Source organism: Pristiophorus japonicus, unplaced genomic scaffold (genome assembly GCF_044704955.1).
Source record: "Pristiophorus japonicus isolate sPriJap1 unplaced genomic scaffold, sPriJap1.hap1 HAP1_SCAFFOLD_29, whole genome shotgun sequence".
In the NCBI taxonomy this organism is placed as follows: domain Eukaryota; kingdom Metazoa; phylum Chordata; class Chondrichthyes; family Pristiophoridae; genus Pristiophorus; species Pristiophorus japonicus.
This window is the reverse complement of record NW_027252668.1, coordinates 1,273,969-1,299,878: the sequence shown is the minus strand read 5'-3', so window position 1 is coordinate 1,299,878 and position 25,910 is coordinate 1,273,969. Positions and strand designations below refer to the sequence as shown.

General features: G+C 53.2%; 1 protein-coding gene across 1 annotated transcript in view; it reads left to right on the top strand.

Annotated features, from left to right (window-relative positions):
• LOC139248108 (integrin alpha-D-like) overlaps positions 1–25,910 on the top strand; it is a 203,814-nt gene that overhangs the window by 97,777 nt on the left and 80,127 nt on the right. The window contains exons 10-14 of the mRNA XM_070871858.1: positions 1,775–1,846; positions 4,147–4,273; positions 11,460–11,599; positions 23,827–23,967; positions 25,015–25,218. Of these exons, the coding sequence (XP_070727959.1) occupies positions 1,775–1,846; positions 4,147–4,273; positions 11,460–11,599; positions 23,827–23,967; positions 25,015–25,218 (684 nt within the window). The remainder of the gene's footprint in view (positions 1–1,774; positions 1,847–4,146; positions 4,274–11,459; positions 11,600–23,826; positions 23,968–25,014; positions 25,219–25,910) is intronic.

Here is a 25,910-nt window from a genome sequence, read left to right as displayed (position 1 = left end):
CCCTTGTCTAAATCATTAATGTACAATGTAAACAGCTGGGGCCCCAGCACAGAACTTGCGGTACCCCACTAGTCACTGCCTGCCATTCTGAAAAGTACCCATTTACTCCTACTCTTTGCTTCCTGTCTGCCAACCAGTTCTCAATCCACGTCAGCACACTACCCCCAATCCCATGTGCTTTAACTTTGCACATTAATCTCTTGTGTGGGACCTTGTCGAAAGCCTTCTGAAAGTCCAAATATACCACATCAACTGGTTCTCCTTGTCCACTCTACTGGAAACATCCTCAAAAAATTCCAGAAGATTTGTCAAGCATGATTTCCCTTTCACAAATCCATGCTGACTTGGACCTATCCTGTCACCTCTTTCCAAATGCGCTGCTATGACATCCTTAATAATTGATTCCATCATTTTACCCACTACCAATGTCAGGCTGACTGGTCTATAATTCCCTGTTTTCTCTCCCCCTCCTTTTTTAAAAAGTGGGGTTACATTGGCTACCCTCCACTTGATAGGAACTGATCCAGAGTCTATGGAATGTTGGAAAATGACTGTCAATGCATCCGCTATTTCCAAGGCCACCTCCTTAAGTACTCTGGGATGCAATCCATCAGGCCCTGGGGATTTATCGGCCTTCAATCCCATTAATTTCCCCAACACAATTTCCCGACTAATAAAGATTTCCCTCAGTTCCCCCTCCTTACTAGACCCTCTGACCCCTTTTATATCCGGAAGGTTGTTTGTATCCTCCTTAGTGAATACCGAACCAAAGTACTTGGTCAATTGGTCTGCCATTTCTTTGTTCCCCGTTATGACTTCCCCTGATTCTGACTGCAGGGGACCTACGTTTGTCTTTACTAACCTTTATCTCTTTACATATCTATAGAAACTTTTGCAATCGTCTTAATGTTCCCTGCAAGCTTCTTCTCATACTCCATTTTCCCTGCCCTAATCAAACTCTTTGTCCTCCTCTGCTGAGTTCTAAATTTCTCCCAGTCCCCGGGTTCTCTGCTATTTCTGGCCAATTTGTATGCCACTTCCTTGGCTTTAATACTATCCCTGATTTCCCTTGATAGCCACGGTTGAGCCACCTTCCCTTTTTTATTTTTACGCCAGACAGGAATGTACAATTGTTGTAGTTCATCCATGCGGTCTCTAAACGTCTGCCATTGCCCATCCACAGTCAACCCCTTAAGTATCATTCGCCAATCTATCCTAGCCAATTCACGCCTCATACCTTCAAAGTTACCCTTCTTTAAGTTCTGGACCATGGTCTCTGAATTAACTGTTTCATTCTCCATCCTAATGCAGAATTCCACCAGATTATGGTCACTCTTCCCCTGAGATGGTAATGGCAGGAGTTAGAAAAAGATTAGCCCAGATAGAGTGTGAATGGTGGAATAATGACCAGCTGCCGTGTGAAAGAGAGAAAGAAATTACTTGAGATGGGAGGTTGGCGGGGGGCAGAATTTAACAAAAAGGGAGCAAAATATGGGCGGAGGTTCTGGTGTGAAATTGTTGAACTCGATGCTGAAGGATGTAAAGTGCCTACACGTGTGGTGAGGTGCTGTTTCTTGAGCTTGCGTTGAGCTTCATTGGAGCAATGCAGGAGGCCGAGGACGGAGAGGTCAGAGTGGGAGTGGAGCGGAGAATTAAAATGTAATAACCTCACATGAGCTGTGAAGTGCTCGGGAATGTCCCGAGGCTGTGGAAATGGGCGACCCGTCTTTCATTTTGCCCGTTACTTACCTGCTCCTGTTTTTCACTCACAGGACAAGGGGGCGGAGCGATCAGCTCGTTCCAGCTCGAGATGGCGCAGGAAGGATTCAGCACACTGGTCACTTCCGTGAGTACTGGCTGTTAAACCTGAATGTTCTGCAGCCTCTCCGTTAGCTCAGTGTCTGCTGCTATTCACAGCGGTGTGACAGCGGTGAGGGGAAGTGTTTTGGCAAAACCGTACGTAGGGGCGTCACACTTCCAGCGTCACACCAGATGTCGCACCTCAGTAACTCCACCAATCTCAGATTTAAGATGCTTAATTGAGCTGGCGTCAACTTAAGGCAGGTTGGTGGAATGGACGGACACGTGGCAGATGAAATGTAACGCAGAAAAGTGCAAAGAGATACATTTTGGTCGGAAAAACGAGGAGAGGCAATATAAACTAAAGGGTACAATCCTAAAGGGGGTGCAGGAACAGGGAGACCGGGGGGTATAGGTGCACAAATCACTTAAGGTGGCAGGGCAGGTTGCAAAATCGGTTAAAAGGCTTACGGGATACTGGGCTTCATAAATAGAGGCACAGAGTACAAAAGCAAGGGAATTATGATGAACTGGTTCGGCCTCAACTGGAGTATTGTGTCCAATTCTGGGCACTGCACTTGAGGAAGGATGTGAAAGCTTTCGAGAGGATGCAGAGAGGATTGACCAGAATGGTACCAGGGATGGGGAACTTCAGTTACATGGGGAGACTGGAGAAGCTGGGATTGTTCTCCTTAGAGCAGAGAAGGTTAAGGGGAGAGTGACCAGAATGGTACCAGGGATGGGGAACTTCAGTTACATGGGGAGACTGGAGAAGCTGGGGTTGTTCTCCTTAGAGCAGAGAAGGTTAAGGGGAGATTGACCAGAATGGTACCAGGGATGGGGAACTTCAGTTACATGGGGAGACTGGAGAAGCTGGGATTGTTCTCCTTAGAGCAGAGAAGGTTAAGGGGAGAGTGACCAGAATGGTACCGGGGATGGGGAACTTCAGTTACATGGGGAGACTGGAGAAGCTGGGGTTGTTCTCCTTAGAGCAGAGAAGGTTAAGGGGAGAGTGACCAGAATGGTACCAGGGATGGGGAACTTCAGTTACATGGGGAGACTGGAGAAGCTGGCATTGTTCTCCTTAGAGCAGAGAAGGTTAAGGGGAGATTGACCAGAATGGTACCAGGGATGGGGAACTTCAGTTACATGGGGAGACTGGAGAAGCTGGGATTGTTCTCCTTAGAGCAGAGAAGGTTAAGGGGAGATTGACCAGAATGGTACCAGGGATGGGGAACTTCAGTTACATGGGGAGACTGGAGAAGCTGGGGTTGTTCTCCATTGAGCAGAGAAGGTTAAAGGGGAGATTTGATCGAGATGTGTAAAATCATGAGGTACGGACAGAATAGATAGAGAGAAACTGTTCCTATTGGCGGAAGGGTGGAGAACCAGAGGACACAGATTTAAGGTGATTGACAGAAGAACCAAAGGCGACACGAGAAAAAACTTATTTACGCAGCGAGTGGTTAGGATCTGGAATGCACGGCCTGAAAGGGCGGTGGTGACAGACTCCATCGTGACTTTCAAAAGGGAGCTGGATAAGTACCTGAAGGGAAAAAAAATTGCAGGGACTAGCTGAAGTGCTCTTGCAGAGAGCCGGCATGGGCTTGACGGGTCAAATAGCCTCCTGTGCTGTAACCATTCTATGATTCAATGATTCAATGATTTTTGTGTTTCCTAACTTCTCTGTCAAAAGGCCTGGCTCTGATTTTAAGGTTGTGTCCCTTTGTCCTAGAATTCCCCTCCCCCCTCCCCCCATCAGCGGAAAAAGCTTCCCTCTATCCACCCTATCAATTCCTTTCAGAATCCTGAAAACCGCACTCAGATCCACCCTTAACCTTCGACATTCCAGGGAATGCAAGCCACGTTTGTGTAACATCTCCTGGTAATCCTACTCTCGGAGCCCTGGTAACAATCTGCACTCCTTCCAAGGCCAACATATCCTTTCTAAAGTGTGGTGCCCAGAGCTCTACACAGTACTCCAGACACTGTCTGTACAACCCTCTGAGATCTCTGTGCTCCTCCAATTCTGGCCTACTGTCCATCCCCATCTCCCCGCCCCCGATTTCCATCGCTCCACCATTGCCGGCTGTGCTTTCAGCTTCCTGTGGCCCCAAAGCTCTAGAATTTCCTCCCTAAACCTCTCCGCCTCTCTTTCCTCCTTGAAGTTGCTCCTTAAAACCTCCCTCTTTGACCAAGCTCTTGGTCACCTGTCAGTAATACCTCCTTATGTGGCTCGGTGTCAAATTTTGTTTTATTACGCTCCTGTGAAGCACTTGGGAATGTTTTACTACATTAAAGGCGCTATATAAATGCACGTGTTGTTTCTTCCTCATTGCGTTTTAGGAGGCGATTGTTCTCGGAGCTGTGGGAGCCTATGATTGGTCAGGGGGATTGGCGGAGTTCAGGGGAGGAGCCAGAACCTTTATCAACTTGACAGCAAGCCACATAGATATGAAGAATGCCTACCTGGGTAAGAGAATGTTTTTCGTTAAATATTTGTTTATTCACGGAGGGAGCTGCAGTTTGATGTTCTCCAAGGACAGTTTTGGTCTCCATATTTAAGGAGGGATATACTTGTATTGGAAGCAGTTCAGAGAAGGTTCACTGGGTTGATTCCTGAGATGAGGGGGTTGACTTATGAGGAAAGGTTGAGCAGGTTGGGCCTATACACATTGGAGTTCAGAAGAATGTGAGGTGATCTTATTGAAACTTATAAGATTCTGAGGGGGCTTGACAGGATAGATGCAGAGGTGATGTTTCCCCTCGTGGGGGAATCTAGAACTTGGGGGCGTAGTCTCAGAATAAGGGGTCGCCCATTTAAAGCTGAGATGAGGAGAAATTTCTTCTCTCAGAGGGTTGTAAATCTGTGGAATTCTCTGCCCCAGAGAGCTGTGGAGGCTGGGTCATTGAATATATTTAAGGCGGAGATAGACAGATTTTTGAGCGATAATGGAGTGAAGGTTATGGGGAGCGGGCGGGGAAGTGGAGCTGAGTCCATAATCAGATCAGCCATGATCTTATTGAATGGCAGAGCAGGCTCGAGGGGCCATATGGTTGACTCCTGCTCCTATTTCTTATGTTCTAATGTTCTAAGGTTCAGTACGAGGACCACAGCTATTCTTGATTAATGGACTTGGGTGTACAGGGCACAATTTTGAATTTTGCAGATGGAGCGAATGTTGGAAGTGTAGTGAACAGTGAGGAGGGGTGTATCCTAAGATGTTGAGGGAATTGAGGGTGGAAATCGCGAAGGTACTGGCCATCGCACTCCAATACTCCATTGATAGCGGGGAGGTGCTGGAGGACTGGAGAATTGCAAATGTTACACCGTTGTTCAAAAAAAGGTGTAAAGATAAACCCAGTAACTACAGGCCAGTCAGTTTAACCTCGGTAATGGGGAAGCTTTTAGAAACAGTAATCAGGGATAAAGTTAACAGTCACGAGGATAGGTGTGGATTAATTAAGGAAAGCCAGCACGGATTTGTTAAAGGCAAATCGTGTTTAACCAACTTGATGGAGCATTTTGATGAGGTAACCGAGAGGGTTGATGAGGGCCATTTGGTTGATGTGGTGTACATGGATTTCCAAAAGGAGTTTGATAAAGTGGCATATAATAGGCCAGCCAGCAAAGTGGAAGTCCATAGGATGAAAGGGACAGAGGCAGCATGGATACAGAATTGTCCCAGTGACAGGAAACAGAGAGTAGTGGTGAACGGTTGTTGTCTGGACTGGAGGAAGGTATACACTGGTGTTTCCAGGGGTCAGTACCAGGACCACTGCTTTTCTTGATATATATTAATGATTTGGACTTGAGTGTACAGGGCACTATTTCACAATTTGCAGTTGACACTCAACTTGGAAGTGTGGTGAACTGTGAGGGGGACAGTGATAGACTTTGGGAGGACATAGACAGGCTGGTGGAATGGGTGGACACGTGGCTGATGAAATTTAACGCAGAAAAGTACGAAGTGATACATTTTGGGAGGAAGAACGAGGAGAGGCACTACACACTAAAGGGTACAATTCTAAGGGGTGCATGAACAGAGAGACCTGAGGGGATATATGTGCACAAATCGTAGAAGGTGGCAGGGCAGGTGAACAAAGACGTTACTCAAGCATATAGGATCCTGGGCTTCATAAATAGAGGCACAGAGGACAAAAGCAAGGGAGTTATGATGAACCTGTATAAAACACTGGTTAGGCCCCGGCTGGAGTATTGTGTCCAATTCTGGGCCCCGCACTTTAGGAAGGATGTGAAGGCCTTGGGGAGGGTGCAGAGGGGATTGACCAGGGGATGGGGGACTACAGTTACACGGGGAGACTGGAGAAGCTGGGATTGTTCTCCTTTGAGCAGAGAAAGTTAAGGGGAGATTGACCAGAATGGTACCGGAGATGGGGAACTTCAGTTACATGGGGAGACTGGAGAAGCTGGGATTGTTCTCCTTAGAGCAGAGAAGGTTAAGGGGAGATTGACCAGAATGGTACCAGGGATGGGAAACTGCAGTTACATGGGGAGACTGGAGAAGCTGGGATTGTTCTCCTTAGAGCAGAGAAGGTTAAGGGGAGAGTGACCAGAATGGTACCAGGGATGGGGAACTTCAGTTACATGGGGAGGCTGGAGAAGCTGGGATTGTTCTCCTTAGAGCAGAGAAGGTTAAGGGGAGAGTGACCAGAATGGTACCAGGGATGGGGAACTTCAGTTACATGGGGAGACTGGAGAAGCTGGGATTGTTCTCCTTGGAGCAGAGAAGGTTAAAGGGGAGATTGACCAGAATGGTACCAGGGATGGGGAACTTCAGTTACATGGGGAGACTGGAGAAGCTGGGATTGTTCTCCTTAGAGCAGAGAAGGTTAAGGGGAGAGTGACCAGAATGGTACCAGGGATGGGGAACTTCAGTTACATGGGGAGACTGGAGAAGCTGGGATTGTTCTCCTTAGAGCAGAGAAGGTTAAGGGGAGATTGACCAGAATGGTACCAGGGATGGGGAACTTCAGTTACATGGGGAGACTGGAGAAGCTGGGATTGTTCTCCTTAGAGCAGAGAAGGTTAAGGGGAGATTGACCAGAATGGTACCAGGGATGGGGGACTTCAGTTACATGGGGAGACTGGAGAAGCTGGGGTTGTTCTCCTTAGAGCAGTGAAGGTTAAGGGTGGATTTGATCGAGGTGTTCAATATCATCAGGGTTTTGACAGAGTAAATAGGAGAAACAGTTTCCCGTGACAGGAGGGTCGGTAACCAGAAGACACAGATTTAAGATGATTGACAAAAGAATCAGAGGCGATATCAGGTAAAACTTTATTTAGGCAGCGAGTGGTTAGGATCTGGAATACACCGCCTGGGTTATGGTCCCCTGTCCCTAATTGCTCCTCATGTGGCTCGGTGTCAAATTTTTTTGTCTCTTTATACTCCTGTGAAGCACCTTGGGACATTTTCCTACGTTAAAGGTGCTATATAAATGCAAGTTGTTGTTGTTATTGCACATTGGGTGGTGACATCACGGTCCAAAATGTCTCCACCTCGCTCATTTTCTTTCTTTCCTTTTAAGTAAGAGCAGGAGTCGGCCATTCGGCCCCTCGAGCCTTTTCTGCCATTCAGTAAGATCAAGGCTGATCTTCGACCTCAGCTCCATTTGCCTGCACTGTCACCATACCCTTGATTCCCTTAATATCCAAAAAACTATCAATCTCTGTCTTGAATATAAACGATCCAGTCTCCACAGCCCTCTGGGGCAGAGAATTCCAAAGATTCAGCACCCTCTGAGTGAAGAAATTCCTCCTCATCTCAGTCTCAAATGGCCGACTCGTGGGTCTGTGATCCCTAGTTCGAGACACCCCCAGCCAGAGGAAACAGCCTCTCAGCATCTACCCTGTCAAACCCCTCAGAATTGTATATGTTTCAATGGAATCACTGCTGAACCATTGCTGTTGGACTGCCCCTCTGACTGTGCGGCACTCCCTCAGTACTGTCCCTCCGACAGTGCAACACTCCCTCAGTACTGTCCCTCCGACAGTGCAGCGCTCCCTCAGTACTGCCCCTCCGACAGTGCAGCGCTACCTCAGTACTGCCCCTCCGACAGTGCAGCGCTCCCTCAGTACTGCCCCTCTGACTGTGTGGCGCTCCCTCAGTACTGCCCCTCCGACAGTGCAGCGCTCCCTCAGTACTGCCCCTCCGACAGTGCAGCGCTCCCTCAGTACTGCCCCTCTGACAGTGCAGCGCTCCCTCAGTACTGCCCCTCTGACTGTGTGGCGCTCCCTCAGTACTGCCCCTCCGACAGTGCGGTGCTCCCTCAGTACTGACCCTCTGAAAGTGCGGCACTCCCTCAGTACTGCCCCTCCAACAGTGCAGCACTCCTTCAGTACTGACCCTCCCACAGTGCGGCGCTCCCTCAGTACTGCCCCTCCAACAATGCGGCGCTCCCTCAGTACTGCCCCTCCGACAGTGCAGCGCTCCCTCAGTACTGCCCCTCCGACAGTGCAGCGCTCCCTCAGTACTGCCCCTCTGACTGTGTGGCGCTCCCTCAGTACTAACCCTCCGACAGTGCGGCACTCCCTCAGTACTGCCATTCTGACTGTGCGGCACTCCCTCAGTACTGTCCCTCCGACAGTACAGCACTCCCTCAGTACTGCCCCTCTGACTGTGCGGCACTCCCTCAGTACTGTCCCTCCGACAGTGCAGCGCTCCCTCAGTACTGCCCCTCCGACAGTGCAGCGCTCCCTCAGTACTGTCCCTCCGACTGTGTAGCGCTCCCTCAGTACTGCCCCTCCGACAGTGCAGCACTCCCTCAATACTGCCCCTCCGACAGTGCGGCGCTCCCTCAGTGCTGCCCCTCCGACAGTGCAGCGCTCCCTCAGTACTGCCCCTCCGACAGTGCAGTGCTCCCTCAGTACTGCCCCTCCGACAGTGCAGCACTCCCTCAGTACTGCCCCTCCGACAGTGCAGCGCTCCCTCAGTACTGCCCCTCTGACTGTGCGGCGCTCCCTCAGTACTGCCCCTCCGACAGTGCGGCGCTCCCTCAGTACTGCCCCTCCGACAGTGCAGCGCTCCCTCAGTACTGCCCCTCCGACAGTGCAGCGCTCCCTCAGTACTGCCCCTCTGACTGTGTGGCGCTCCCTCAGTACTGCCCCTCCGACAGTGCGGTGCTCCCTCAGTACTGCCCCTCCGACAGTGAGGCGCTCCCTCAGTACTGCCCCTCCGACAGTGCAGCGCTCCCTCAGTACTGCCCCTCCGACAGTGCAGCACTCCCTCAGTACTGCCCCTCCGACAGTGCAGCACTCCCTCAGTACTGATCCTCCGACAGTGCAGCGCTCCCTCAGTACTGCCCCTCTGACTGTGCGGCGCTCCCTCAGTACTGCCCCTCCGACAGTGCGGCGCTCCCTCAGTACTGCCCCTCCGACAGTGCAGCGCTCCCTCAGTACTGCCCCTCCGACAGTGCGGCGCTCCCTCAGTACTGCCCCTCTGACTGTGTGGCGCTCCCTCAATACTGCCCCTCCGACAGTGCGGTGCTCCCTCAGTACTGACCCTCTGAAAATGCGGCACTCCCTCAGTACTGCCCCTCCGACAGTGCAGCACTCCCTCAGTACTGCCCCTCCGACAGTGCAGCGCTCCCTCAGTACTGCCCCTCTGACTGTGTGGCGCTCCCTCAGTACTGACCCTCCGACAGTGCGGCACTCCCTCAGCACTGCCATTCTGACTGTGCGGCACTCCCTCAGTACTGTCCTTCCGACAGTGCAGCGCTCCCTCAGTACTGCCCCTCTGACTGTGCGGCACTCCCTCAGTACTGTCCCTCCGACAGTGCAGCGCTCCCTCAGTACTGCTCCTCCGACAGTGCAGCGCTCCCTCAGTACTGTCCCTCCGACTGTGTAGCGCTCCCTCAGTACTGCCCCTCCGACAGTGCAGCGCTCCCTCAGTACTGCCCCTCCGACAGTGCAACACTCCCTCAATACTGCCCCTCCGACAGTGCGGCGCTCCCTCAGTACTGCACCTCCGACAGTGCAGCGCTCCCTCAGTACTGCCCCTCCGACAGTGCAGCACTCCCTCAGTACTGCCCCTCCGACAGTGCAGCGCTCCCTCAGTACTGCCCCTCTGACTGTGCGGCGCTCCCTCAGTACTGCCCCTCCGACAGTGCAGCGCTCCCTCAGTACTGCCCCTCCGACAGTGCAGCGCTCCCTCAGTACTGCCCCTCCGACAGTGCGGTGCTCCCTCAGTACTGACCCTCTTAAAGTGCGGCACTCCCTCAGTACTGCCCCTCCGACAGTGCAGCACTCCCTCAGTACTGACCCTCTGACTGTGTGGCGCTCCCTCAGTACTGACCCTCCGACAGTGCGGCACTCCCTCAGTACTGCCATTCTGACTGTGCGGCACTCCCTCAGTACTGTCCCTCCGACAGTGCAGCGCTCCCTCAGTACTGACCCTCCCACAGTGCGGCGCTCCCTCAGTACTGCCCCTCCAACAATGCGGCGCTCCCTCAGTACTGCCCCTCCGACAGTGCAGCGCTCCCTCAGTACTGCCCCTCCGACAGTGCAGCGCTCCCTCAGTACTGCCCCTCCGACAGTGCAGCGCTCCCTCAGTACTGCCCCTCTGACTGTGTGGCGCTCCCTCAGTACTGACCCTCCGACAGTGCGGCACTCCCTCAGTACTGCCATTCTGACTGTGCGGCACTCCCTCAGTACTGTCCCTCCGACAGTGCAGCGCTCCCTCAGTACTGCCCCTCTGACTGTGCGGCACTCCCTCAGTACTGTCCCTCCGACAGTGCAGCGCTCCCTCAGTACTGCCCCTCCGACAGTGCAGCGCTCCCTCAGTACTGCCCCTCTGACTGTGCGGCGCTCCCTCAGTACTGCCCCTCCGACAGTGCAGCGCTCCCTCAGTACTGCACCTCCGACAGTGCAGCGCTCCCTCAGTACTGCCCCTCCGACCGTGCGGCGCTCCCTCAGTACTGCCCCTCTGACTGTGTGGCGCTCCCTCAGTACTGCCCCTCCGACAGTGCGGTGCTCCCTCAGTACTGACCCTCTGAAAATGCGGCACTCCCTCAGTACTGCCCCTCCGACAGTGCAGCACTCCCTCAGTACTGCCCCTCCGACAGTGCAGCGCTCCCTCAGTACTGCCCCTCTGACTGTGTGGCGCTCCCTCAGTACTGACCCTCCGACAGTGCGGCACTCCCTCAGTACTGCCCCTCCGACAGTGCAGAGCTCCCTCAGTACTGCCCCTCTGACTGGCGCTCCCTCAGTACTGACCCTCCGACAGTGCGGCACTCCCTCAGTACTGCCCCTCCGACAGTGCAGCACTCCCTCAGTACTGCCCCTCCAACAATGCGGCGCTCCCTCAGTACTGACCCTCCCACAGTGCGGCGCTCCCTCAGTACTGACCCTCCCACAGTGCGGCGCTCCCTCAGTACTGCCCCTCCGACAGTGCAGCACTCCCTCAGTACTGACCCTCCGACAGTGCGGCGCTCTCTCCGTACTGCTCCTCCAACAATGCGGCGCTCCCTCAGTACTGGCAACCGGGGAGTGTCGCCCTGGACATTGGGGGATCGAGTCTGCGGAGTCGGTGCTTGAACCCACGACCTTCTGGCTTAGAAGTGAGAACAAAGCAACTGAGTCAGAGGTTAGACAATGGTCGCCCATCGACAGTCGGGATTTTAATTTGACTGTTTTGCAGGCTACACGGTGAAAGAAGCCAGGAAAGGTTCTGAGAAGTACTACATCGCTGGAGCCCCTCGCTACCAGCATAAAGGCAAAATCTTTGTTTTCGCCCAGGGCAGCGGTGGAGTTGTGAGGGAAAAGATTGAGGGGAAACAGGTCAGTATTGGTGTGAATGTTGGATTTTTATCGCATGTTGCTCGACAGTGCCTCGTAACACTATAGCATGCTTGGCGTCGAGGGAACGTAGATTTGCCGCGCCATTATTGTCAATCTGTGTCCTGTGGTCACCGTCCTTTCGACCAATGGAAACAGTTCCACCTTATTTGCACTCACTAAACCGCACGCAATTTTGAACACGTCCATTCAAACTCTTCTTAACCTTCTCTGCTCCAAGGAGAACAACCCCAGCTTCTCCAGTCTCCCCATGTAACTGAAGTTCCCCATCCCTGGTACCATTCTGGTCACTCTCCCCTTAACCTTCTCTGCTGTAAGGAGAACAATCCCAGCTTCTCCAGTCTCCCCATGTAACTGAAGTTCCCCATCCCCGGTACCATTCTGGTCACTCTCCCCTTAACCTTCTCTGCTCTAAGGAGAACAATCCCAGCTTCTCCAGTCTCTCCTCATCACTTATAATGCATCCCCCGTTGCCCTTATGTGGGGTACTATGTAGGATATTGTGTGGCTCAGTGGGTATCACTCTCGCCTCTGAGTCAGAAGGTTGTTGGTTAGTCTCCCCTCCAGCGACTTGAGCACATAAATCTAGGCTGACATTTCCAGTGCTGTACTGAGGGAGCACCGCACTGTCGGAGGTGCCGTCTTTCATAGAATCATAGAAATTTACATCACGGAAGGAGGCCATTTGACCCATCGTGTCCGCACTGGCCGACGAGGCTACCCAGCCTAATCCCACTTTCCAGCTCTCGGTCCGTAGCCCTGCAGGTTACGGCACTTCAAGTGCACATCCAGGTACTTTTTAAAATGTGGTGAGGGTTTCTGCCTCTACCACCCTTTCAGGCCGTGAGTTCCAGACCCCCACCACCCTCTGGATGAAGACATTTCCCCTCAAATCCCCTCTAAACCTCCTCCCAATTACTTTAAATCGATGCTCCCTGGATGTTGACTCGTCTGCTAAGGGAAACAGGTCCGTCCTATCCACCTTATCCAGGCCCTTCATGATATTATACACCTCAATAAGGTCTCCCCTCAACCTCCTCTGTTCCAAAGCCTATTAATCTGTCCTCATAGCTAATATTCTGCAGTCCAGGCAACATCCTCATGAATTGCCTCTGTACCCTCTCTGGTGCAATCACATTTTGTCTGTCATGTCATGAGGATGAGACGTTAAACCAAGACCCTGTCTGCTCTCTTGGGTGGATGTAAAAGATCCCATGGCACTATTTAGAAGAAGTGCAGGGCAATTATCCTCAGTGTCCATGTTCTAACCAGCACCAAGTCCCACTCACCCATCACCCCCTGTGCTCGCTGACCAACATTGGCTCCCGGTTAAGCAACGCCTCGATTTCAAAATGTTCCATTCTTGTGGCCCTTGTCCCCTCCCTATCTCTGTAACCTGCCCCAACCCAACACCCCTCCCTATCTCTGTAACCTCCTGCAGTCCCTACACCCCTCCCTATCTCTGTAACCTGCCCCACCCCGACACCCCTCCCTATCTCTGTAACCTCCTGCAGTCCCTACACTCCTCCCTATCTCTGTAACCTGCCCCACCCCGACACCCCTCCCTATCTCTGTAACCTCCTCCAGCCCCTCCACCCCTCCCTATCTCTGTAACCTGCCCAAGCCCCTATGCCCCTGCTATCTCTGTAACCACCTCCAACCCTAAAAACCTCCCTATCTCTGTAACCTCCTGCAGTCCCTACACCCCTCCCTATCTCTGTAACCTCCAGCCCCTACACCCCTCCCTATCTCTGTAACCTCCTTCAGCCCCTACACCCCTCCCTATCTCTGTAACCTCCTCCAGCCCTACAGCCCTCCCTATCTCTGTAACCTCCTGCAGTTCCTACACTCTCCTTGTGGTGTCTCTGCACCTTACTACAAAATCACATGAGGCATGTACTGCAGACACAGTCACTACGTGACCTTAACCTTTATTCCCCAGGACCAAGGAGTGTCGACCCTGGGTTTGTCCTCCCTCCCCTTTTATACCTGGAAACCCAGGTGAGGAGTGTCTCCACAAGTTCACCCCCTGTGGTCAGGGTGTGCATTTCGAGGGTATAAGTACAGTGTACAGGAGTTGCATGAAGGTGACAGTTACATGAAGCTTACTGTTGCATGATGGTTACATACATGACATCACCTCCCCCCTTACGTCTTTTTGTGTCAAAGGTTAAGTCTTCCACGCTCTCTCGTGGAAAGCCTCAGTTGAAGCTCTGGTGGCTGAGCCTTGGCATGCGCCTGTCACATGAGGTGATTCCGGCCTGTCCGGCCTGTCCGGGCTGTCCGGCCTGTCCGGGCTGTCCGGGCTGTCCGGCCTGTCCGGCCTGTCCAGGCTGTCCGGCCTGTCCGGTCTGTCCGGCCTGTCCGGCCTGTCCGGGCTGTCCGGCCTGTCCGGCCTGTCCGGCCTGTCCGGCCTGTCCAGGCTGTCCGGCCTGTCCGGTCTGTCCGGCCTGTCCGGGCTGTCCGGCCTGTCCAGGCTGTCCGGCCTGTCCGGTCTGTCCGGCCTGTCCGGCCTGTCCGGGCTGTCCGGCCTGTCCGGGCTGTCCGGGCTGTCCGGCCTGTCCGGCCTGTCCAAGCTGTCCGGCCTGTCCGGTCTGTCCGGCCTGTCCGGCCTGTCCGGGCTGGCCGCAGGGACTGTGCATACTGTGGACTGTCCTTTTTTTTAAATTTCAAAATATACTTTATTCATATAAAAATGTTCACAATACATTGGAAAGCAGTTCAGTACATTTGGATGCAGCCAGCAATTCCACACATTACATTTGGATGCTGACCGCAGTTCCGTTCAATACATTTCTTTACTTTACATTTCAAGGTACAATTCATACAATCCAGGATACATTGTGGTACGTTCATCAAGTTACATTACATGTGTCCTTGTTGCTCGTCCACTGGCAGTGGTGTGGGTGACATCTCAAGCTCTTCTTCAGGTTCCTCCGTGTCTATGCTGAACCTTTTCTTTACTTGGTCCAAGTGTTTGCGGCATATCTGCCCATTGTTGAGTCTGACCACCATGACCCTATTCCCCTCTTTGCCAATTACTGTGCCCTCAAGCCACTTGGGTCCCAAAACATGGTTAAGAACAAATACCGGTTCGTCCATTTCTATACACCTCCCCCTTGAATTTCGATCATGGAGCTCGGTTTGGGACTGGCACTTGCCCTCGACAATGTCTGCCAGGGCTGGGTGAATGAGGGATAGCCGTGTTTGAGCGTGCATTTCATGAGGAGTTCCGCTGGCGGGACTCCCGTGAGCGAGTGCAGCCAGGACCTGTAGGCCAGCAGGAGGCACGATAGGAGGGTCCTTGGATGCATTACATGCCCAGTTTTATGACTTAGACCACACATTCCGCCTGGCCATTGGAAGCCGGCTTGAATGGCGCTGTCCGGACGTGTTTGATACCATTGCCCGACATAAACTTCTGGAATTCATGGCTGGTGAAACACGGGCCATTGTCGCTGACCAGGATGTCCGGCAAGCCGTGGGTCGTGAAAACCGTACGCAGACTCTCCACTGTGATGGATGTCGTGCACGAGTTGAATATGATGCACTCGATCCATTTTGAGTATGCATCGACAACGATCAGGAACATTTTCCCCATGAACAGGCCCGCATAGTCTACGTGAATACGTGACCATGGCTTGGTGGGCCACGGGCTGAGTGGGGCCTCCCTGGGGGCAGTGCCCAGCTGGGCACACGTCGTGCACCTGCGAACTTCCACGTCAGAGTCAATCCCCGGCCACCATACATGTGACCAGGCAAAGGCCTTCATTAACACGATGCCAGGGTGCTCGCTGTGGAGTTCCCTGATGAACACTTCCCTCCCTTTCTGGGGCTTGACTACCCGGCTGCCCCATAGCAGGGAGTCGGCTTGGATGGAGAGTTCATCCATCCGTCTCTGAAACGGCCTGACCTCCTCGGGGCACGCCCCGTGTGCGGGCGCCCAATCCCCAGTCAGGACACATTTCTTTATCAGTGACAGGAGGGGATCTCTGTTGGTCCAGATTTTGATCTGGCGGGCTGTGATGGGGCAGCCTGCGCTGTCAAAAGCCTCAAAACCATGACCATCTCAGCGCTTTGCTTCGACGCCCCTCAGTGGTGGCCAGTGAGAGCCTGCTGAGCGCGTCAGCCCAATTTTCGGTGCCTGGCCGTATGGTGTAGTCATACACAGCCAGCGTGAGAGCCCATCGCTGTATGCGAGCTGACGCATTGGCATTGACAGCTTTGCTGTCGGACAACAGGGATATTAACGGCTTGTGGTCCGTTTCTAGCTCGAACCGTCTACCGAAAAGGTACTGGTGCATCTTTTTCACACCGTAAACACAAGCAAGTGCTTCCTTTTCGACCGTGTCGTATCCACGCTCTGCCTGGGAGAGCGACCTGGAGGCATAAGTCACCAGTTGGAGTCGGCCGTCATCATTACTCTGCTGCAACACACCCAACGCCGTAGGACGATGCATCGCATGTTAAAACCAGTTTTTTTACAGGGGTCATACAAAGTCAATAGTTTGTTAGAACACAGCAGGTTCCTCGCCTTATTGAAAGCCCGTTCTTGACAGTCCCCCCAAAGCCATTCACAACCTTTACGCAGGAGCATGTGTAACGGCTCCAACAACGTGCTTAAGTTCGGCAGAAAGTTTCCGAAATAGTTCAGGAATGATCGCAACTCCGACGTGTTGCCGGGCCTGGGTGCCCGGCGGATTGCCTCCATTTTTGATTCAGTGGGCCGGAACCCATCTGCGGCAACCCTCCTGCCCAAAAACTCGACCTCTGGGGCCAAAAACACACACTTGGCCTTTTTCAGCCGCAAGCCTACCCGGTCCAGTTGGCGTAGCACCTCCTCCAGGTTGTGGAGGTGTTGCTCGGTGTCTCGACCCGTTATGAGGATGTCGTCTTGGAATACGATTGTTCCAGGAATGGATCTGAGCAAACTTTCCATGTTCCGCTGAAAGATAGCTGCCGCCGAACGAATGCCAAACGGACACCTGTTGTAGATAAATAATCCCTTGTGCGTCGTGATGGTGGTCACAAGCTTGGATTCTTCAGCCAGTTCCTGAGTCATGTAGGTCAAAGTGAGGTCCAGCTTCGAGAACAGCTTGCCACCTGTCAGCGTGGCAAAAAGGTCCTCTGCTCTCGGGAGCGGGTATTGGTCTTGCAGCGACAGAGGTTGATGGTGGCTTTGTAGTCGCCACAAATCCTGATCGAGCCATCTGCTTTAAGGACAGGAACGATGGGATTTGCCCAGTCGCTGAATTCAACGGCCAAAATTATGCCCTCTCTGAGCAGCCTGTCCAATTCACTTTCAATTTTCTGACGCATCACGTACGGCACCGCTCTGGCTTTGTGGTGCACTGGTCTGGCGTCCGGAGTGATGTGTATCACTACTTTGGTGCCCTTGGTTCCGACACCGGATTGAAACAGTGACCCGAATTTCTGTAGGACCTGTGAGCATGAACTTCGCTCCACAGATGAAATGACGTGCACATCCCCCCATTTCCAATTCATCTCGGCTAGCCAGCTCCTCCCCAAGAGCGTGGGGCCATTTCCTGGGACAATCCAGAGTGGCAGCCGGTTCTGTGATCCATTATGTGTTTCCACCAAGTTTGCACTGCCTAGCACTGGGATGATCTCTTTGGTGTACGTCCGTAGCTGCGTGTCAATGCGTTCCAGTTTGGGCCTGCTAGCTCTGTGTGGCCATAGTCTCTGAAATTGTTGGGCGTTCATAAGTGACTGGCTAGCTCCCGTATCCAGCTCCATGCGCACTGGCCTGCCATTCAATAAAACTTTCATCATCATGGGTGGCGTTTTAGTGTATGAGCTGTGGACGTCAGCGACATGAACCCGCTGAACTTCAGCATCCATGGCTTTTCCCCAGGCATCATACTGCATTGCAGACCCCTCGTCTGGTTCCTCTGTCTCACAGATCAGCCTCGCTACAGCCTTTTTGCACATCCTGGCCAAGTGTCCACTGGCGTTGCAAATCCCACACCCATCCCTATCTCTGTAACCTCGTCCAGCCCTACAGCCCTCCCTATCTCTGTAACCTCCTCCAGCCCCTACAAGCTTCCCTATCTCTGTAACCTCCTCCAGCCTTACAACACTCCGAGATCTCTGCACTCCTGTAATAATGGATCTTGCCCATCTTCCCGATTTCCATTGCTCCACCATTGGTGGCCTTGCCTTCAGTTGCCCTAAGCTCTGGAACTCTCTGCCGAAACCTCTCCGCCTCTCTCTCATTTAAGATGCTCGTTAAAACCTACCTCTTTAACCAAGTTTTTGGTCACCTGTCCTAATACCTCCGTATGTGACTCGGTGTCAAATTTACACTCTCGTGAAGTGCCTTGGGACAATTTACAATGTTAAAGGCACTACAGTGCTGTTAGGGAGGAAGTTCCAGGATTTTGACCAAGCGACAATGAAGGAACGGCTAATATTTCCAAGCCGGGATGGTGTATGTATCTCAGAGGGAAATGTGGAGGTGCTCTTGTTGCGACAGTATTTATGTGGCTGGTCCAGTTAAGTTTCTGGTCAATGTTGACCCCCCAGGATGTTGATGGTGGGGTATTCGGCGATGGTAATGCCGTTGAATGTCAAGGGGAGGTGGATAGACTCTCGCTTGTTGAAGATAGTCATTGCCTGGCACTTGTGTGGTGCGAATGTTACTTGCACTTATCAGCCCAAACCTGAATGTCATCCAGGTCTTGCTGCATGCGGGAGTTGCGAATGGAACTGAACACTGTGCAGTCATCAGCGAACATCCCCACTTCTGACCTTAGGATTGAGGGAAGGTCATTGATGAAGCAGCTGAAGATGGTTGGACCTAGGACACTGCCCTGAGGGACTCCCACAGTGATGTCCTGGGGCGAGATGATTGGCCTCCAACCACCACAACCATCTTCATGGCGGTGCTTGTACATGAAACACAAAAAGTTAGCATAAAACATAAAAGTAGGGAAGTCCCAACTACAACTGTACAGGGCATTGGTGAGGCCACACCTAGAGAACTGCGCACAATTTCGGTCTCCGTATTTAAGGAAGGATGTACTTGCATTGGAGGCCGTTCAGAGAAGGTTCACTAGGTTGATGCCGGAGATGAAGGAGTTGTCTTATGAGAAAAGGTTGAGCGGGTTGGACCTATACTCATTGGAGTTTAGAAGAATGAGAAGTGATCTTTTTGAAACATATAAGATTTTGAGAGGGCTCGACAAGGTGGATGCAGAGAGGATGTTTCCCCTCGTGGGGGAATCTAGAACTAGGTGGCATAGTTTCAGAATAAGGGGTTAACGTCTCATCCTTATCACCTTCTTCTGGAAAGGCAAACCAGAAGAAGAACGCTGCCTCCATGGAGTTGGTTTCGCCATCAAGAATGAGCTGGTGGGCCGTCTCAGAGACTCCCCCTGTGGGGTTAGCGAATGTCTCATGACTCTCCCACTCACCTTATCCCGGAACCAGTGTGCCGCAGTCATCAGTGCGTACGCCCCAACACTCGACGCAACAGATGAGGCCAAAGAGGAATTCTACTCCAGTCTCGATCAATCCCTGACCCGAGTCTCTACGGATGACAAGCTGATCCTCCTTGGCGACTTCAACGCCAGAGTTGGTAAGGTCACAGACCTTTGGGGAGCTGTGATCGGCAGAGAGAGAGTAGGGAAAACCAACTCTAGAGGTATACTGCTCCTGACAAAATGTCTAGAACATGACCCTGTCATCACCAACACTTTATTCCGTCAGAGGGACAAATACAAGGCATCGTGGCAACACGCTCATTCCAAGCACTGACACCTGCTCGACTACATCATCGTCCGAGCCAGGGATTGCAAGGACGTGCGTATCACCACCATCGAAACGAGGATGACTTTCAATGAAGGACTGAATATTCCAGGTCCTGAGCGACATCCTGAAGGGTGGAAGATGCCTGTGCGTGGATTGTTTTAACGTGGGGTGGCCGTTACACACCAGCCACCACACGGACTTGACAGAGCGAGGTCTTGGTCCAGTAGCAAGGGTTAGAAACATAGAAACATAGAAAATAGGTGCAGGAGTAGGCCATTCAGCCCTTCTAGCCTGCACCGCCATTCAATGAGTTCATGGCTGAACATGAAACTTCAGTACCCCCTTCCTGCTTTCTCGCCATACCCCTTGATCCCCCGAGTAGTAAGGACTTCATCTAACTCCCTTTTGAATATATTTAGTGAATTGGCCTCAACTACTTTCTGTGGTAGAGAATTCCACAGGTTCACCACTCTCTGGGTGAAGAAGTTTCTCCTCATCTCGGTCCTAAATGGCTTACCCCTTATCCTCAGACTGTGACCCCTGGTTCTGGACTTCCCCAACATTGGGAACATTCTTTCTGCATCTAACCTGTCTAAACCCGTCAGAATTTTAAACGTTTCTATGAGATCCCCTCTCATTCTTCTGAACTCCAGTGAATACAAGCCCAGTTGATCCAATCTTTCTTGATAGGTCAGTCCCGCCATCCCGGGAATCAGTCTGGTGAACCTTCGCTGCACTCCCTCAATAGCAAGAATGTCCTTCCTCAAGTTAGGAGACCAAAACTGTACACAATACTCCAGGTGTGGCCTCACCAAGGCCCTGTACAACTGTAGCAACACCTCCCTGCCCCTGTATTCAAATCCCCTCGCTATGAAGGCCAACATGCCATTTGCTTTCTTAACCGCCTGCTGTACCTGCATGCCAACCTTCAATGACTGATGTACCATGACACCCAGGTCTCGTTGCACCTTCCCTTTTCCTAATCTGTCACCATTCAGATAATAGTCTGTCTCTCTGTTTTTACCACCAAAGTGGATAACCTCACATTTATCCACATTATACTTCATCTGCCATGCATTTGCCCACTCACCTAACCTATCCAAGTCACTCTGCAGCCTAATAGCATCCTCCTCGCAGCTCACACTGCCACCCAACTTAGTATCATCTGCAAATTTGGAGATACTGCATTTAATCCCTTCGTCTAAATCATTAATGTACAATGTAAACAGCTGGGGCCCCAGCACAGAACCTTGCGGCACTCCACTAGTCACTGCCTGCCATTCTGAAAAGTACCCGTTTACTCCTACTCTTTGCTTCCTGTCTGACAACCAGTTCTCAATCCACATCAGCACACTACCCCCAATCCCATGTGCTTTAACTTTGCACATTAATCTCTTGTGTGGGACCTTGTCGAAAGCCTTCTGAAAGTCCAAATATACCACATCAACTGGTTCTCCTTTGTCCACTTTACTGGAAACATCCTCAAAAAATTCCAGAAGATTTGTCAAGCATGATTTCCCTTTCACAAATCCATGCTGACTTGGACCTATCATGTCACCATTTTCCAGATGCACTGCTATGACATCCTTAATAATTGATTCCATCATTTTACCCACTACTGAGGTCAGGCTGACCGGTCTATAATTCCCTGTTTTCTCTCTCCCTCCTTTTTTAAAAAGTGGGGTTACATTGGCTACCCTCCACTCCATAGGAACTGATCCAGAGTCAATGGAATGTTGGAAAATGACTGTCAATGCATCCGCTATTTCCAAGGCCACCTCCTTAAGTACTCTAGGATGCAATCCATCAGGCCCTGGGGATTTATCGGCCTTCAATCCCATCAATTTCCCCAAAACAATTTCCCGACTAATAAAGATTTCCCTCAGTTCCCCCTCCTTACTAGACCCTCTGACCCCTTTTATATCCGGAAGGTTGTTTGTATCCTCCTTAGTGAATACCGAACCAAAGTACTTGTTCAATTGGTCCGCCATTTCTTTGTTCCCCGTTATGACTTCCCCTGATTCTGACTGCAGTGGACCTACGTTTGTCTTCACCAACCTTTTTCTCTTTACATACCTATAGAAACTTTTGCAATCCGCCTTAATGTTCCCTGCAAGCTTCTTCTCGTACTCCATTTTCCCTGTCCTAATCAAACCCTTTGTCCTCCTCTGCTGAGTTCTAAATTTCTCCCAGTCCCCAGGTTCGCTGCTATTTCTGGCCAATTGGTTAACCAGAACAACTGAAGACCAGCTCTGCGGCACGGACCTAGTGCACACACATGTCGCAGTGTGGGCTGACCCGCACTTTAACCCTGGCCCCCGAACCCCCGCCTCTCCTGGGCCCCGATCATGTCCCTCCACAGTCTCTCGCCGCTCCCTCGCCCTGACCTCGCCGCTCCTGCTGTACCTGCCCACGCTCCAATCACCGAGCTGGACCTTGATGGCATCACTCTTCGCTGCCGTCGCAGCTCGTGCTGCTCCCTGAGAGTGGTATGCTTCCTCGCTGCTCCCAGGCCGCTGCTCGCTGCTCCTTTTATGGCCCCGACCTGTCGCTGGTATTCTCCCACAGGAGCTGACGATGCTGGACGGACCGCCACCTAATCCACTGTGTCATTAACATCAATACAGCCCCAAAACAGTGACGGCAATGTCGCAGGAAAATCAACACTGGGGCAAAGACTCAGTTAAGAAAGCTCGATACAGGCAGCGCCTCACTGCCAACCTGGCGACCTTCGATGACCCCGAGAGTGCCCACAGCACCTGGTCTGCCCTCAATGCCTCCATAACCAGCGCCCGCGAAGAGATGCTCGGTCACTCAACCAGGAAACACCAAAACTGGTCTGACGAGAACAACCAGACGGTCCAGGAGCGAATAAGCCACAAGCGCAAGGCATTTCTGAACCGAAAGCAGCATGCCAGGAGATCGCAGAGATGCCGTAATCGTGACCATCTTCAAAAAAGGGGACATGCCGGCTGCGGTAACTACAGAGAATCTCCCTGCTGCCGGCCATTGGGAAAGTCATTGCAAGAATCCTCCTCAATCGTCTTCTCCCTGAGGAGCTCCTCCCGGAGTCACAGTGCGGATTCCATCCACTAAGGGATACAACGGACATGATCTTCACCGCGCAACAACTCCAAGAGAAATGCAGGGAACAGCATAAATTCTTGTACACCGTCTTGTTTGACCTCACAAAGGCCTTTGACACTGTCAATCGTGGACTATGGAGCGTCCTCCTCTGTTTCGGATGCCCCCAAAGGTTTGTCACCATACTCAGCCTGACATACAAGCCGTGATCCTGACCAACGGATCCACCACAGACCCAATCCATGTCCGGACTGAGGGAGCGCCGCACTGTCGGAGGGGCAGTACTGAGGGAGTGCCGCACTGTCGGAGGGGCAGTACTGAGGGAGCGCCACACTGTCGGAGGGGCAGTACTGAGGGAGTGCCGCACTGTCGGAGGGGCAGTACTGAGGGAGTGCCGCACTGTCGGAGGGGCAGTACTGAGGGAGCGCCACACTGTCGGAGGGGCAGTACTGAGGGAGTGCCGCACTGTCGGAGGGGCAGTACTGAGGGAGTGCCGCACTGTCGGAGGGGCAGTACTGAGGGAGCGCCACACTGTCGGAGGGGCAGTACTGAGGGAGCGCCACACTGTCGGAGGGGCAGTACTGAGGGAGCGCCACACTGTCGGAGGGGCAGTACTGAGGGAGTGCTGCACTGTCGGAGGGGCAGTACTGAGGGAGCGCAGCACCGTCGGAGGGTAAGTACTGAGGGAGTGCCGCACTGTCGGAGGGGCAGTACTGAGGGAGTGCCGCACTGTCGGAGGGGCAGTACTGAGGGAGTGCCGCACTGTCGGAGGGGCAGTACTGAGGGAGTGCCGCACTGTCGGAGGGGCAGTACTGAGGGAGTGCTGCACTGTCGGAGGGGCAGTACTGAGGGAGTGCCGCACTGTCAGAGGGGCAGTACTGAGGAAGTGCTGCACTGTTGGAGGGGCAGTACTGAGGGAGTGCTGCACTGTCGGAGGGGCAGTACTGAGGGAGCGCTGCACTGTCGGAGGGACTGCACTGTCAGAGGGGCAGTACTGAGGGAGTGCTGCACTGTTGGAGGGGCAGTACTGAGGGAGTGCTGCACTGTTGGAGGGGCAGTACTGAGGGAGTGCTGCACTGTTGGAGGGGCAGTACTGAGGGAGTGCTGCACTGTTGGAGGGGCAGTACTGAGGGAGCGCTGCACTGTTGGAGGGACAGTACTGAGGGAGTGCTGCACTGTCGGAGGGGCAGTACTGAGGGACTGCTGCACTGTCAGAGGGGCAGTACTGAGGGAGCACTGCCCTAATTTCTACTTATGCAGCTCAGCGTCAAATTGTTTTATCTCATAATATGCCTTGTGACGTTTCACTACGTTAAAGGCACTATATAAATACAAGTTGTTGTTGTTGTCAGATTGGGTCGTATTTCGGGTCGGAGCTGTGCCCGGTGGACCTGAACACAGATGGACAGACAGACCTGGTGCTGGTCGGTGCTCCCATGTACCACGACCAGGAGATTGGCGGGATGGTGCACGTCTATAAACTGAGCAGTGGGGTAAGTCACCGTGCTGGACCTCCTTAGTGGGCTGAGCCCCGTGGAGGGGAGGTGGAGAGGAGGGGAGGAGGGGGGAGGGGGTGGAGAGGGTCGGGGAGGGCAGTGGAGGGGTGAAGAGGGATGGGGAGGGCAAGGGGGAAGTTAGAGTAGAGGAGAGGGAGGGGGAGAGGGGAGATGGGGCGAGACGGGGGAGGGGAGGGGAGAGGAGGGATGGGAAGGGTTGGGGAGCAATGGGGAGGGGAGAGAAGGGGAGTGGGGAGGAGAGGGGGGAGGGTCGGGGAGGGTCGGTGAAGGATGGGGAGTCCTGCGGCAGGGAGATGGTGGGACACTAATCTCTAATTTACCCCTCTCCCCCGCTCTCTTCCACCTCCCTCTCTCCGCCACACTCCCTCGCCTCCCTCTCTCGCCTCACCTCCTCCCTGCCCTCTGTCCCCTCCCTCTCTATCTCTCCTCCCTCTCCCTCTCTATCCCTGTTGTTCTCTTTCCCCCCTTTCCCTCTCACCCCCCTCTCACCCCCCTCTCATCCCCCCTCTCTCCCCCCTCTCTCCCCCCTCTCACCCCCATCTCTCCCCCCTCTCTCCCCCATCTCTCCCCCCTCTCACCCCCCTCTCTCCCTCTCTCTCCCCTTCTCTCCCCCTCTCTCTCCCCCTCCCTCTCTCCCCCCTCCCTCTCTCCCCCTCCCTCTCTCCCTCTCCCTCTCTCCTCCGCCCTCTCTCCCCCTCTCCCTCTCTCCCCCTCTCCCTCTCTCGCTCCCTCTCCCTCTCTCTCCCCCTCACCCCGACCCCCTCGCTCTCCTCTCTCCCTCCCTCCCCCTCTCTCCCCCTCCCTCTCTCCCCGCCCTCTCTCCCCTCTCCCTCTCTCTCCCCCTCTACCACTCTCTCCCCACTCTCCCTCTCTCTCTCTCTCCCCCCTCTTCCCTCTCTCCCTCTCTCTCCCCCTCTCCCTCCCCCTCTCCCTCTCTCCCCCCTCTCTCTCCCCTCTCTCTCTCTCTCACCCACTTTCTCACCCTCTCCCTCTCCCCCCTTTCCTCTCTCCCCACCCCCTCAGGGCTATTTGCAAGCCCTCGACACCCTGTCGGGGGAGCGGGGCAGACTGTTGGGCCGGTTCGGGACGGCCATTGCCGAGGTGAGGGACCTCAATGGGGACGGGATCTCGGATGTGGCCATCGGGGCCCCACTGGAGGATGGACACCAGGGGAGCGTCTACATTTACCACGGGGCCAAGAGTCGCATTAACCCGACCCCCAGCCAGGTCAGTGCCAGCACCGCTCACACTCAATCCCTCGACACCCTCTCAATCCCTCTCAGCCTCTCAATCCCCTCCTCAATCCCTCCCAATCGCTCTCTTTCTGTCTGTCTCTTTCTGTCTCTCTCTCTCTGTCTCTCTCTCTCTCTGTCTCTGTCTCTCTCTCGCTCTCTCTCTCTCGCTCTCTCTATCTGTCTCTCTCCCTCCCTCTCTCTGTCTGTCTGTCTCTCTCTCTCTCTCTCTGTCTGTCTGTCTCTCTCTCTCTCTGTCTCTGTCTCTATCTCCCTCTCTCTGTCTCTCTCTCGCTCTCTATCTGTCTCTCTCCCTCTCCCTCCCTCTCTCTGTCTCTGTCTCTGTCTCTATCTCCCTCTCTCTGTCTCTCTCTCGCTCTCTCTCTTTCGCTCTCTCTATCTGTCTCTCCCCCTCTCCCTCCCTCTCCCTCGCTCTCTCTCTGTCTGTCTCTGTCTCTATCTCCCTCTCTCTCTGTCTGTCTCTCTCTCTCTCTCTCCCTCTCTGTCTGTCTGTCTTTCTCTCTCTCTCTCTCTCTCTCTCTGTCTCTCTCGTAGCGTGTTTGTTTTTCACTCTACTCTGAGTCTTAGACCTCGAACTTATAGTGGGGGAAGGGCAACACGTGGCATAAAATTTAGGCTTAACCCAATGTCAGTTTTATTACGCAACAAAAAACGACTAAAACTATC